This window comes from Aphidius gifuensis, linkage group LG3, assembly GCF_014905175.1.
Source record: "Aphidius gifuensis isolate YNYX2018 linkage group LG3, ASM1490517v1, whole genome shotgun sequence".
Taxonomy (NCBI): Eukaryota; Metazoa; Arthropoda; class Insecta; order Hymenoptera; family Braconidae; genus Aphidius; species Aphidius gifuensis.
In genome coordinates this window covers 26670112-26685288 of record NC_057790.1, presented here as the reverse complement: position 1 = coordinate 26685288, position 15177 = coordinate 26670112, and the positions used below count along the sequence as shown (strand labels likewise).

Genomic DNA, 15177 nt, shown 5'->3' with positions numbered 1-15177 from the left:
TCATTTTTGTCTAAATTATAATTCTTGCATTATTTAAAATTATATAATTACAATTGTAAAACTTTCTTTCAATGTGGTTTCGCTAATAAAAAATAATAGAAAAGAAGAAATAATTCACGTAAATTTTACAAAGTGTAATAATGTTCTTGTAGCTTTGTAAAAATTATAGCGAGTACAGTTGAAGCGCATCAGTAGGATGAAATGATTTTACGGGTCCATAAGAAAACGAAAAAAAAAAAAAAAAAGTTTTTAAAAAAAAATACAAAAAAAATTTTTAGTAACGAATTCGTTCTATTGAAAATTGAAAATTTTCAAAACTCCGGCGAAAGCCCGTGTGGTTTATCTCGATTATTCCAAATTCATTACATTTTTTTTTTTTTTTTTTATTTACCCTGACGTGCGCTGTCAAATTATGTACACAAATCAAAATACAGATAAAACAAATTTGAGGTTATACTTCATGTAGGTATTGATATCAATGATTCTATTAGATTTGTTCAAGAAATAAATCAATACAAATATTAAAAAAATAAATCGTTCAATTTACTTTTTTTTTAACTGAACAAATTTTTTTTTTCAAATCATTTTGTTTAATCCCAGTTAAAATTCATAGGAACCGGTGAAGTCAACACATCAAATGCTCATAGATATTATTATTATTCTATGAGCATTTCATGTGTATTTGACGCTTTTTCGTGGTTTCTATGAGATTTTTTAAACTGGGATACTTTTATTTATAAAAATTTTTCCGTGGCAATTTTTTTTTTTTTTTTTAATAACGTGATAATTTAAATAACTATTTTATCGATCAAGCAAATTATAACCACAGCAAAGAAACTTTCACGCATGCGCGCATCCCTTTTTTGTCAAAAAACAGTGTTAAAATTTAAATTGTTAGTTGTTTATACCTTCAATAACTTTTGAACAAATAAACATAAAAAAAACTTGTAAAGCCCAAAAAATTCCTGATTAAATTTCTGAGAGCCACACTCTCTTCTAAAAAATCGTTAAAAGCAATCCTTCATGTCTATTTTTTTATTAGAACATACCAGACACTACTTATTATTATAAACAATTGTTGATAACTAATTAACGCGAGCTCGGAGCGTTTTTTATCAAGACAGTGTGGCTCTCGGTATTTAAAAGCCCAACAATTTGAGACCAAATGGAAGTACATAAGTTAATTTTTGAAGAAGTTATGCGAGGTATAAAAAAACGTAATTTTTGTTTTTTTGTTAATTAACAAATTTCTAACAATAAAAAAAAAAAAACTACCTCTTAATTATATAGATTTTGCAATTTTAAATGTCTAGGCAAAAAATTGCATCCACGATTTGTTTTTAGTTTTCTTAATATTTTGATTTTAAAATTTTTGCAAAAACATTTTTTGTTGATAACTAATTTATTAACAATGGAAATATTTTTTTTTCTATTCTTGGTTGTAGTATTTCTTCTAGGCTTCAATTTGATTCTAATACGAACATCCTATCTATATTATCTCAGAAGATATGAACATTTTTCTAAATTCATATAGTGAAAACAATACTAGTAGGCTTCCGCCTACGTAAAAAATAACAGTATGAGAATAAATCCAGAGGCGCCAAGGCGCCATTCAAGCTCGTATCTTGCGTCCGGGTTTTGTCGACGTCGTCGCTGTTGTAGAACGAATAGAGCTTTCCATAAACTTACAGTATTAAAGTTTTACTTTTTTTTTTATTATTATATTTTTTTTTTCTATTATTTTCCAGCTTTAACTGACACATTTGACATTGGAAATAATATTTTTCATCATCCAGGTGTTTGTTATTTTATAAGTTCGCAAAATCATGCGACATTATTTTTTCATCCAACACAAATAAAAGCTCAAATAAAAAAAAAAAAAAACAATAACAAACGACATAAAAAAAACTCAACTTTAAATCATCCATTAAAATAATCCAATAATTTTTTTTATGCAATTTAAATATATCGAATTATTTCACACGTTTGAATAACGACTATAATTTAATTGCATTTTTTTTTTTGCGTTTTTTATAATTTTTTTAATTAAAATAATTCTAGAAAAAAAAAATAAATTGAAATTAAATTTTCCAGTTGGTCTAGCATCAATATATATTTATTTATCATTTTCATTATTATTTTTTCATCGATATATACACATAAACACTTTGTGCTTTATGTATATTACACGCTTGAACAAAACAGCTAGTAAAGCTCATAAACAATTTCGCAAATGCCCATCAAAGATGATGGAAAATCATAGAGGCTTTCTTTGACGTTCACGTGATATGTGTGCGAGTGTAGCAAAGAACAATTTAAACCCCTCATATTCCTCTTTCAAACTACATTACAACCAAGTGAAACTATATATTTTTTTTTTTCATTTTAACCGCGACTGGTACCGCTTGATTTTTGACTGTAACCTACATCTAAAAAAAAATATACAATAAACATCAAAGAAAAATAAAATAAACAAAATTTTTCAGTTGAAAAAATATCATTTTCTCCTAGACAATACATGTGTATTTTATCGATTCAAAAAAATATGATAAATACTAATAAAATAGATAAATTTGAAAAAAAAAAAAAAAATCATTTCATGCACCCTTATGTAAAAGTGGTTGTGTATCAATAAATCTTGATTGTATAATTTTTTTTTGTTGATATTTTGTTGATATATTGTCTGGTGATTGATATTGATCGAGATTAATTTTGTCTTGGTCAAATTATTTAACAAGAAGGGTCGAGAGATTGATCAGATCACTGATGAAAGATATAAACATTTGGGGTAAAGTTTGTTGTACATTAATAAATTAATTTGCTCAAAGATATAAATTGTTATGATTGTTGTTGTATGCAGCCGCAAGCACTGACAATTACGTACAAGTTGATGCACCAACTCATCCAGAAACTCAGCTGATATACGTGATCACACACGATTGGGTGCATTGGGTCTCCTGTCAGTAGCACCTTCCGGCTGCACGCGATATTCATGTGCATGCATATCCTACTCAAGAGGATATCTACAATTTCTCACGATTCAGAAATCATACGGACATTATGACACACACATTGATACAGTATCATTGAGGGTTAATTGGCAAATTTAATTATTAATTGATGATATTGATTGTCTCGATTTAAATAACCGATTTTCGATTTTTTTAAAAAATTTTTTTTCATTGGTTGGAAAGGTTTATGATATTTTTTTTATTGACTGGAATTAATTGAGGTTTATAACTGTTGAAATTAATTTTATTTTTAATTTTTAAAATCACACGGAAATAATTTGTTTTTAATTTTTAAAATTATAGTAAAATAAATTCTTTTTAAAAAATTAAAAAAAATTTTTTTTTAATGGTACTTTTTTGAGGATCAAATGACGGTATTTAATATTTTTTTTTTAAATTACTGTATAGTAATTAAAAAAGCTTTTTTTTTTTTTATGTAAAATGGCTAATTTATTTGAAATATATTTTTTTTTTTTTGTTCATGTAAATGCAAAAATAATAAAAAATTTTTTGATGAAATGGCTTTTTGATGTAAGCAAAAAATGATACTAAAAAAAAAATATATATTAAAAATATTAATTAACGATAGAGGTGATTAAAAAAAGAAATAAAAAAAAATAATTTTTACTATATTAAATATTTTTATTATTAATAAAGCTTGCAGCTAGCCCAAATGCCAAAAAAAAAAATAAGAAAAAAATTAGATGATTTATTTTTAATAACCCAATATGATTTTTCTAAAAAAAAAAAATTAAAATACCCATTTCATTAATAAAAAAGAAAATTACAAAATTAAATAAATTAAAGAATAAAAAAATAATAATTTTCATGAAAAAAAAAAAAAGAAATATTAATTCCATGTTTCTCCATATTTCCACGTAAAAAATTTTCTACATTTATGTAAATTTAAAAAAACAAAAGACCAAAAAATAATAACAAAAGACTTGAAAAAAAATTTCAAGTTTAATTTTTTATTTTCTCCATGTAGTGGATTATACACCAACGCGAATGATAAATATCATTTGAAAATAGAATTCAAGATGTAACAAAGTGTGTATAAAAAAAATGTAATAATTTAAGTGAATTGTTATTATTATGTAAGCCGAATGATATTTGATATAGGATTTAAAGAACCACCATTATTATACCCGACTTTTCTCACCAAGCACGAACATCATATTTCATTTTTCATCTCATTGAGATGACCTGTGATTTTTTTTTTTATTAAACATCTCTTCATCTGGCTCCAAACTTTATTTTTTTTTTTTTTCAATTTTTCATTTTCTTTTTTTGGAAAATTCTACTGGCCTAGTAAAGCAACATAATTGAGGTTCAGTATAATTTTCTTGTTGCCCTTTATGTCTGTGTGTTAAAAAACCAAATGGATAATTTTTTATTGTTTTTTTTTTTCCTCCAAGTCGAACAGTATATACTGTCAAATACAGCCAACTTGGCGCCTGCCTATGTACACGTTTTTGTATTTCATTTTTTTTTTTCTTCGACAACTTGAATTATATATATCTTGCAGATATGTGTGTTACTATTCATAGACGTTAAAGTTTAAGAGAGAAAAACAAAATAAAAAAAAAACGATAAAAATATATGATGATGATGGGGGTATGAGATTTTTGGCAATGGCCAGGGTGCGGTTGGCGCAATTCCATCTCGAAAGAGAAATAATTCTATGGATGGAAATAAAAATAATATAAAAAAAAAAAATAAATAAGGCTGAAATATAATAATATAAAAATCGAATACTTATATTGCAATTGAGAGTTGAGTGACCTGAATAAAAAAATATATATATTTTTTTTAATTTAAAATAAGGAAAATAAATTTAAGATATTATTTTAAAAGATAAAAATATCGATTTTTAACTTATCGAAGAAATAAAATAATATTTTTACAAAAGGTTAGTATGAAATTATAGTGCCGTAAAGTCGAATGTACTGCGACATTTTATTGGCTGAGATATGTAATGGAAAAAAAAAAAAATAAAAGTCTATAGGCTAGTTTGTTGAACAATGAAATTTATGTTGTCATTTTTGAGAGGGGATATATAAAAAAATAAAATATAATAAATAAGCTGAGGTGGGTCACGATCATCTGGCTCAGAGTCTATAGGCACAATGAAAATCTATAAGTTTTATATATTTTTTATGTAATACTTGTGTAGGTTATTGAGCTCAAGAAAAAAATAAAAAATAAAATGAAAATCCAAGTGTAACGAATGCCAAGAAAGTTTTGAAAAATAGTAAATTTGTTTTCTTTTTAAATTTTTTTTTTAAAATGTAAATGAAGATGAGGAGGAAAAAAAATAAAAGCCAGACTAATTTATATGGCTTAAATGTTTTAGATTGTTGTTTTTGGGGAACAAAAATTAATTATGTTTAATTATAGTCAATGAATTTTGTGATTATTAGACGTAATATTAGGAAATATTATTGTTTATAAATTATGGAGGGGTTGAAAGTATGTAAGTTTGTTTTTGGGTGGTAATTTAAAGTATGCTTCATTTGAATAAGACTGCAGTTTGTTGTGTTTATGATGCAATTTATACATGAACAAATGATTATTAATTACTTTTATGACACGAGCTGCATTGCATATTATTATGTGTATACAAATGTGTATTTTAAAGCAGTAGAATAATAAATATACCAAGATTTTTATCTTGATATATTTATTTTTTTTTGGAAAATAATTTTAGTAAAACTGTTGGAATATATATATCAAGTTTTGCTGGACAAATAAATTGAATAATTAATTATAAATTTGATAATCTACCAGATGAATATAAAACTTTAATTTTTATCAGTAAACATTTATTTGTTTTTCAAGTAGTAAAAGCCAATTTTAATCAGCCAAATTAAATAAATAATTTCAAGCAAAAACTTGCAATAATAATGACAATAAAAAAAAGCTGTAATTTAATATTTATCTTGGAGATTTAAGTATTTTAAATTGTAAATAAAATTCATGTTGTCCATTAATATTATTTCAAACTTGAAATATATATTTTAATTATTTTTCAAATACAATTATTCAACAAATAAATATCAAATACAAAAACAAGTCAATTTTTTTAAATTTATATTTCATATTTATTTGCACAAATTATATAATTTAAAAATTTATCTTAATAACAAAATAAAATTCATTTAATTCTAGTATTTAAAAAATATTTTAAACATTAAATGAGCCATAAATATATTTTAATTTTATATATATTTTCATCGTTGTATTATTAAAAAAAAAAAAAGAAAGTAAATGTTTTCATTTATCCAATGATAATTTTATATAACTGATGATACAACCTAGTCTCATTTTCATCCCCTAAGAATTTTCTTTTTTTTTTATCAAAGCCTATATATACAAGAGTTTTATTTTTCTTTAGTTATTTCTTCTATACACACAACCCTGTGTCGTTTCTTCTATTTCAGGCGCCACTACGACTGAAGCTTTCCCTCTTCACAACGACACATAACCTCCTCCTCCTCCTCCTGCTTTAACTTTTATCCAAACCCATCAACTATATATACACAAAAAGAGGTCGATATTCAACTGAAACGCGACAGTCTCTCTGCCAATGCGTCAACTTTACGGATTTGTCAGTATTAAATACCAATTTTATCACTCTGAATCATCACTCTTTATTTCAAGATGGCTTTAAAACTCTATTATTAATATTTCAATTTTTTTTCTTTTCTCCTTCAAATTCAAAAATACATGCAATATTATATTTCACAACTCACCAAGATAAAAAGATGCTGCATTATTTCCATTTTATATTTCAAATAATTGTATCACTCGAAATCAGTTGTATCATATCTAAAAAAAAAAACAAAACATTATTTAAATTTTCATAACACAAAGTTAAATATTTTATTTTTTAATTTATATAAAGTTTAAATGTATACATTTTTTTTGTAAAAATAAAAAACATAATAAAGTTATTTTAATATTTTTATTTCGAAAAATATTTTGAATAATAACTGATTCGCCAGTAGAAAAGTTATTTAATTAGCATTAGTTTGGCATGTTGTACAGTATGTTGCCACAAATTTTCAATACAAATTTTCCATAAATTTCAGTGTTATGTTTTCACAAGCATCAAATTAACCCGTTAAATAATTATTATGTCAGCTCAAGCATATTTTTTCCATCGAACCAGTAAAAACGAGTTAAACTTTTGGCAAAATATTAAAAATATATTGTCGCTTATTTTCATCAACGAGAGAGACAACTTTGTTTACATTTATTGCTACTAAAAAATATAAAAATTGAAATTATAAAATTAAAATTTAACAACGTTATAGTTATATTCCATTTTATATTTTTTTTTTATAACGATATTTGTTTATGGATTTAGTAATGTATAACGAAACGAGATAATTTGTATTTCGATTTTTTTTTTGTATTCATTTTTTTATGTCGATAAAAACAGTTATGGTTGAGATCACCTTGGGATGTGCCTGAGGATCTTTTGCAGTACGTGAAACTTTTTAACGAAATTGGTATCGAAAAAATAAAAAATTGAGTTAAAACTTTGTTTTTAGCTGAAACTGGTGGCTTTTAATAACGTCTTTTGGGATTTTACAAAATTTATAAATTCAAGATTCGATGTAATTTAATTAATACATTTTTATTTTGAATAATATTTTTTTTGGAAATTATTATTAATTGTATTTAGCTTTATTATACACATCAGCAATTAATTATTTATTTTTATTTATTTAAATTAAAAATAAACAAAGTAAAATTTACAAAATTTAATTTTTAGTTTAAATTTAATTTAACTTTATACTTTTAGTATTTTAAATTTAATTTATTCATGAAAATAATTAATAATTATATTATTATTTTAATTTTTTAACTATTTAAAATCTTGAAATTCTATTTGTTTGTAAAAAAAATATGAAAACCGATGATACAAGAAATTTATAAATTTTTTTTTCATTTTTCATTAGTATAAAAAATAGATAAATAACAAAAAAAAAAAAGAATGAAGAAAACATTTTTATGGAAATTGAATATTTATTTTGACTCATTCCATTCATGACAAACACAATTTTTTTTTTTATCTATTTTTTTATTCCCCACCCTGTTGAATTGCACATCATCAATCCTTCATTTTCGTATAAATTACCTATGTATACGAAAGAAAATAAAAAAAAGAAAATTTCAATCATACTAGTAGTCAAGCATATTTTTCATGTAATGAGAATACCAAAGTGGAAAATAAAAAATATATCTCTAAAAATAAAAAAAGGTAAAGTCGCTACGGAAACGAGTTTTTTGTTCACCCATGGTGCAAATAAAATATTGAACGACTGCAGTGTAGTATATAGTTGTAGAGTGTGAGAATTATGTGCAAGTTAAAATCATGATAAGGTTTGCCAAATGGTATTTAGTATTCTGTAAAGACAACTAGATAGTTGGAGTAACTGCAGCGACCACTGTTGTCTGGAAGCAAAGTGCCAAATAGTCGTCGTCGTCGTGGTGGTAGTGGTGGTGATGCACAAACGTGTGGGTTTTTTATTCTTTTTTGAAAATGTAAAAATAAAGGTGGTATTTTGCAAAAGGGAAAAAAAAAATAAAGCAAAATTTGAGGGTTTAGTAAACACTGATAAAGTCACTCAAGCATTTCCACTTGAAATGATAAAATCTAAAAAATTGATTGTAAATTTTTTTGGATGATTTGAAATAATAGCTAATGTACTTGTACTTTGACAATAATATTTATAATAAAATAAAATTTAATTTTAAATAAAACAAATTTTTTTTTGTTCATGAAAAAATCTTATTGATTATTTACAAAAATTTATCAAAATTTATTCAATTCAATCGGACGAAAATCGGTGCATTCAGACCGATATGGTCGTGGGCAAAAAATTATTCAAAATTTAGGGCAGTTATATCCTAGCATAGAATAAGCGAGATTATATTCATCTCAACTTTTTCTATGTCAGAAGATAACTGACCTAAATTTTAGATGAACAGTACGTCATGACCATGAAAATAACTACAGGGCAACAATTTTTATTGATATCAGTTGATAATAAGAATAAGAATCAGTATTTGAACTCAAGCCCTCTGTTACCGTAGACAATGCTCTTGCCTACTCAACCACGGTCTCCTTTCCATCATCAAAATTATTAAAAATTACTACTTTTTTTGTATTCATTTATTCGTATAAAAATAAATATAAAAATTGAAAAAAAAAAACAAAAAAATTTATCTTATTTTATTATTTAATAAAATAATCAAATTAATTATTAATTTATTTATATTATTTAACTAATTTCATTATTTATTTATTCATATTTTATTTTTTTTCGATTTATTAATGCCATTATTTCATCGGTTATTTTAATATTTCAAAATTGATTTAAATTATTTTTAATAATTATTTTTTGCTACGTTATTAAATAAAAATTTAATTTTAATTCAAAAAAATTTATTTATATTCATAAAAAGACCTTATTGATTATTTAAAAAAATTTATCAAAATTTATTCAATTCAATCGGCCGAGAATCGGTGCATTCAGGCCCATATGGTCGATGGCAAAAAATTATCCAAAATTTAGGGCAGTTATATCCTAGCATAGAATAAGCGAGATTATATTCATCTCAACTTTTTCTATGTCAGAAAACAACTGCCCTAAATTTTGGACATACAATGGTTATTCCGAATGTACTCAAACCATCTGACATACGTATCAATCGATTTCTATTGGCATCACACTAAAAATCTCGGATTATACTTGATTTGAACTCAAGCCCCGTATCACCGTAGGCAATGCTCTTGCCTACTCATATCAACCACGGTCTCGCTACACTATCTGAATTAATTAAAAATTATAATTTCTTTTGTATTCATTCATTCATATGAAAATTAAAAAAAAAAACAAAACAATTCATCTTATTTTATTATTCAATAAATTGATCAAATTAATTATTGTTTTATTTATATTATTTGGCTAATTTCATTATTTATTTATTTATATTTCATTTTTTTTAAATTTATTAATGCCATTATTCCATTGATTATTTTAATATTTCAAAATTGATTCTAATTATTTTTAATATTTTTTTTGTGCTACGTTATTATTAGTTGAAATATTTTTTTCATTTTTGAAATTAGGTCAATTCTAATTATTAATAATGATTGAATTTATAAAGTCCATTAATTAATGATTACATGAATTTTTTTCATTAAAATTATTATTTCTCTAGTATATAAATTTTTTTAATATAAAAAATAATTAATGTTACTTTATTATTCGATAAATGATTGATTGATTTGTAATTTTAAAAATAAATTAATATTGATCCATTTGAAATTTCAAAGCAACTAATTGTCTAAATTTTAAAAAATCACCATAATATTTATGACAAATTTACAGATAAACAAATGAAGAAGCCGAATAAATTTCAAGAAAAAAAAAAACAAAGATTCAAAACCGGACAATGATAAATATATATTCCAAACTGATGGGTGATTCTTTACCACATTAAACAGCATAAAGTTTTTAATGTGACACAATCACAATCCCATGGGTAACATTGCATTTTCCACTTTGTACAATATTCACAGGTTAACATTTTGTTACATACATGTATACACACAGTATCAAAGTCAAAAGTATATAAAAGTCATCCAAACGGACCAACGATTTCAACTTGTCCAAGCATTTCTGATTAGCTCTCTCACAAACTGTTACTCGTTTTCATGACTCCCTCAGAGCCTCATAGCACTGATTAAGAACAAATATATCCTCTCTCTCTCTCCTTTTTTTACAAATTAAATTACAAAAAAATATACACATGAATTTATATAAAAAAAAAAAACGCGAAACGGTAATTAAACGAGTCTCTCTTGAACCATTTACAATTGTTTTTTTTTTTTATCGAATAATTTTTTTGTTTTTAATTAGATTTAGCCTGAATAATTTGCCATATTTGACGAGATATATTTCAAGCCAAGACAAAGTACACAATGAAAATATTATTTACTCGAGTGTTAAGAATTTTTTTATTATTCTACAAAAATGAACATTTCGATGATCATTTACTCCGGAGTAAATAAAAAAAAATATATATATATTTTATTGAAAAAATAATGGCTATGGTATTTATTGATTACTTTTTTTCTTTTTTGTCTTGTTATATTTATTTATTATTTTATGATCAAGCTTGTAAAGGTTAAATATTCTCATAAAAAAAAATATTATCTTGGGAATAATAAAGTTAACTGTTTGCAACTTACTTGGATGCTGCATAAAAATTATATATTTTTTTTTGTTCGTTGTTATTTTACGATGAGGATGGAATTACATTGAAATATATATTTTATTGTGTGTATAAAAATATAGAAAAATATTTAATTTGTATTTTTGTTTTAATTTTTTGAGGAAGTAAAAAATTTATAAAGTTATTATTCTAAGAAATTTTCAATGCTGGGCTTACTACCTTAATAAACAAATAAATAAATAAATATTTAATTATTATTTTATTATTTAATATTAGTTTAGTCATGTAGAAAAATTTGGAAACTTTATTTTAGTCTTTCCACTTGCAATTTTCAATATAAACTTTAATATTTCTTGTTTTTGTTTTCAATTTAAATTTAACGATTTTCAAAAGTTTTTGGAATAAACTGTCGAGCTTCAATTAAACTCCATCGAAATTCATTAACACCAGTATGCTGAATAGCAATAAAATATTTCATTTAATTTTTTTGCCATTTATTTTTATTATTTATTTTTTTTTTTGTAAAAATTGCAATGCATAATTGCCACATTGGCCACTGGGCGTGACGCGAACTCTATACAGTGGGAATTATTTTCCAGTAAAATAAAAAAATATACTTATAACAAAAAAGAGTAGTTGAAAAAAAAAATAAAACAACAAAAATTACTTGAAACGAGTCGAAGAATAAAAATAATAAAACTAGACAAAAAAAAAAGGCAAAAAAACAGAAAAAGAATTGAAGAAACTATCTGCAAATGGACTATAGTAGACGAGCTTTTTTTTCGTTTAATACATTTTTTTTTAATCGTATTGTTTAGTGATTAATTAACATAGTAATTATAATTATTATTTTATGTTTATAAAAATAAAAAAAAATATAAAAGAAAAACACTATGCAAATCGACTGTAGTACACTTTAGAAGGGGTGGTTTTTTAAATGACAATATTTCGTCTTTAATTATCATTTTAATTTGAAAAAAAAAAATTCTATATAATTGTTTATACTTTACTGTGATTGTTTATATTTATAAATAATTTTATATGCTATTATTTATAACTATTTATAACTATAAACAAAATATATAATTTGCAAAAAAAATCGTACAAATTGTTTATACAATTCAATCATCTTTGTGTCTGTAAAAAAATAAAAAAAAATAGATAAATTGACTGTAAACGAGATGAAAAAGGAAAAACAATTAAAGCAGAAAAAAAATAAAATAATAAAACTACCCGCAAGTGGACTACACTGGCTCTTTTTTTACTTGGTAAATTTTTTTTTTTAAGCTTCTCGTCTGACCATTCGTCGATTAATTCACTGGCGAATGAGAGGAGCAGAGGAACAAAAGAGGATGAGGTACATAAGGCCAGCATGCTGACTGTCGTGTTGTGAAAACTGGTATATTTTTTATTTTTTTATTTATTCATTTTAATAGAGCCAATTAAAACGATAAGCTAGTTAAATTTATTTTTAAGTATTTTATTATTAACTTGTATAAATTGTCAATAAAAAAATTTAAAAAAAAAAATTAGTTACATATTTATATATGTACGTATTGAAATGTCTGATTAATTATCTATTTATAAAATTCATACATTTTTTTCCTGCTATTATTATAAATAAACTTTATTATAAAAAAAAAATTTGATAATTTTTTTTTTTCAATAACTTTAACGATGCAAATTTTAAGCTCAATTTAATCGTTGATGATGTAATTGTTCTAATAATATTTTATTGACTTTAGTTTTAATTTTTGATTATAATCCTCAATTAAATTTTTATCTATTTTATATTATTCCAGACGATAAAAAAAATAATAATAAATTTTCTTTAATTTTTAAATTATCGATCGAGTTATTTTTAGAAAAATTATCATCTATTCAGTTGTCTAGTATTTTTAAAAAAATTAATGCTAATTTATTAATTTTATAAAATACAAAAAGCTTTATTTTATTTATTACCGTCAACTGGATTTTATAAAATTCATAAACTCTCGAGAGAAATAAGCTAAAAAAAAAAAATAGTCAAGTGAAAAAAAATGAGCTAAATGGCACGTGTATTCTCAACAGAGTGAGAAAGCTCGAGGAGCTTTTTTGACGGCTTGTCTATACAAAGATAACTGTTGGCATATAAGCAGTTTGATTCCGGAGCTTGACCGGTCGTTGACCTCGTTGACATTGCTCTGTTAAATTATTCATTCGATTTCTTGTAAATTTTTTTTTTATTATCATTTTATCATTTCAATAAAATCTGCAACTTTTCACTCGCAGCCAAACCAAAAGCTCAACCCAATATTTTTTTTATATTTAAAAACTTAACTAAAAATAAATTTGTAGATATTTCCATAACACAAAATAAGATCAATGTAAAATTTAATTATCTCTGCTTGAATTAAAATAATAAAAATAATATTTCCCCATTGACAATATAGATGAAAATTTTCCAAATCAATTCTACATTATTATTCAGTACGCATTTACCAATACAAGTCGATATAGTTAATCAGGGAGAGGAAAACCTAAACATGCCAAAACTATAAAGCAACTTTGTAAGGGCACATAGATAAAAATAGAAATAGAAAATCATGATAAAAGTAGTTTGTGAGGTCTTTGTATATATAACAACAGCACCAAGCTATCTACAAAGTTTTAGTTTGTTTGAGCCATCAATGCATCCACCGACACACACACACAGTTTTCATGAACAAGTGTATACACACAGTGTCTTGATGGTGATCATCTCGTGAGGCTAATACAAACCCCACCAGAGTGAAATAAAAATCTTTAAAGAAAAGAAAAAAATTAAGAGCAAAGCAAGAAGATAGCTTTTTTTTTTTTTAAGAAAAAAAAAATAAAGAGCTTGCAGATATATATGGTATGAACGTGATGGTACCACGGTGACTAACTGTTAAAAGATAGTTTGTCCAGTGTGCAGAGCTTTTGAATTTAAAAAATTTAAACACGCTTAAGTTGTTCCACTCAGTGGCACATTAGACTGTTTGCTAGTTGGTTAGCTTTTTACATTTAATGATTATTTTTTTGGTATTAAAATATATTTATCAAGTGGTGATCAACTTGGTGAATATTTATTTTATAAGGGTGTTTATTATAAAAAAATTATATACAAGCGTTGAGATGAAAAATAATCATGTGTAAAGTTTAGAATAATTTGAGTTGAGTGTTTTTTAATTGGTTAAGTTAATGTGCAATGCAAGCTCATGATGGTGGTGCTTGAACAAGTCAATTGAGTCAATTAAGCTCGGGGCTATTGTTCTTGATGGTATTCATTGTTTTTTGTTATTATTTTTAATTTTTTTTTTTTACATAGAGCCATCATCATCAGCAGAGGAAGCATTGAATCGAGAAAGAGAGTTAATGCTACTGAGCAGAAAACTGCCCCAAGGATAATTCCAAAGATATTATAATTTATAAACAAGTGGGGAAAATGAAGAGGAGAGGAAAAAGCATTGAGAAATAGAAGGATAATAGCGAAGCATTTGCCTCAAGGGTTTGAATTTATCCAAGTGCAAGCTGCTTTGGTTTTAAAGTAACTCGAAAAAAAAGAAATTATATTATCCATTAAATATATTAGATGAAATTATAAAGAAAATAAATTCAGCAATAATAATTTTATAAAGAAAAATATACGTTGTTATTTTTAAAAATAAAACAAAAAATAACAATGACAACAGATTAAAAGAAATGAAAAAGTTTTTGTTCAACTACTTGTGATACAATTGGTACCACAGAATCACGATTATTTTACCATTTTCAGGATAATTGTTCAAGTTTATTCATGTAAATTTTCATTCTCGTTGTTATTATTTATTTTACAATTTTTTATTTTGAAATTGTATGAGAATTGTTTGTAAAATCTAACAAAATTGTAATTTTTTTCGCTCAAATTTGT

The 15177-nt window shown here is 24.3% G+C and overlaps 1 protein-coding gene across 3 annotated transcripts in view; it reads right to left on the bottom strand.

Moving 5' to 3' along the window:
- LOC122853365 (protein madd-4) overlaps positions 1 to 15177 on the bottom strand; it is a 95942-nt gene that overhangs the window by 62777 nt on the left and 17988 nt on the right. For all 3 annotated transcript variants that reach the window (XM_044153798.1, XM_044153797.1, XM_044153799.1), the window contains exon 2: positions 6767 to 6842. In XM_044153798.1, coding sequence (XP_044009733.1) covers positions 6767 to 6796 — 30 coding nt within the window. In that variant the 5' untranslated portion in view covers positions 6797 to 6842. The remainder of the gene's footprint in view (positions 1 to 6766; positions 6843 to 15177) is intronic.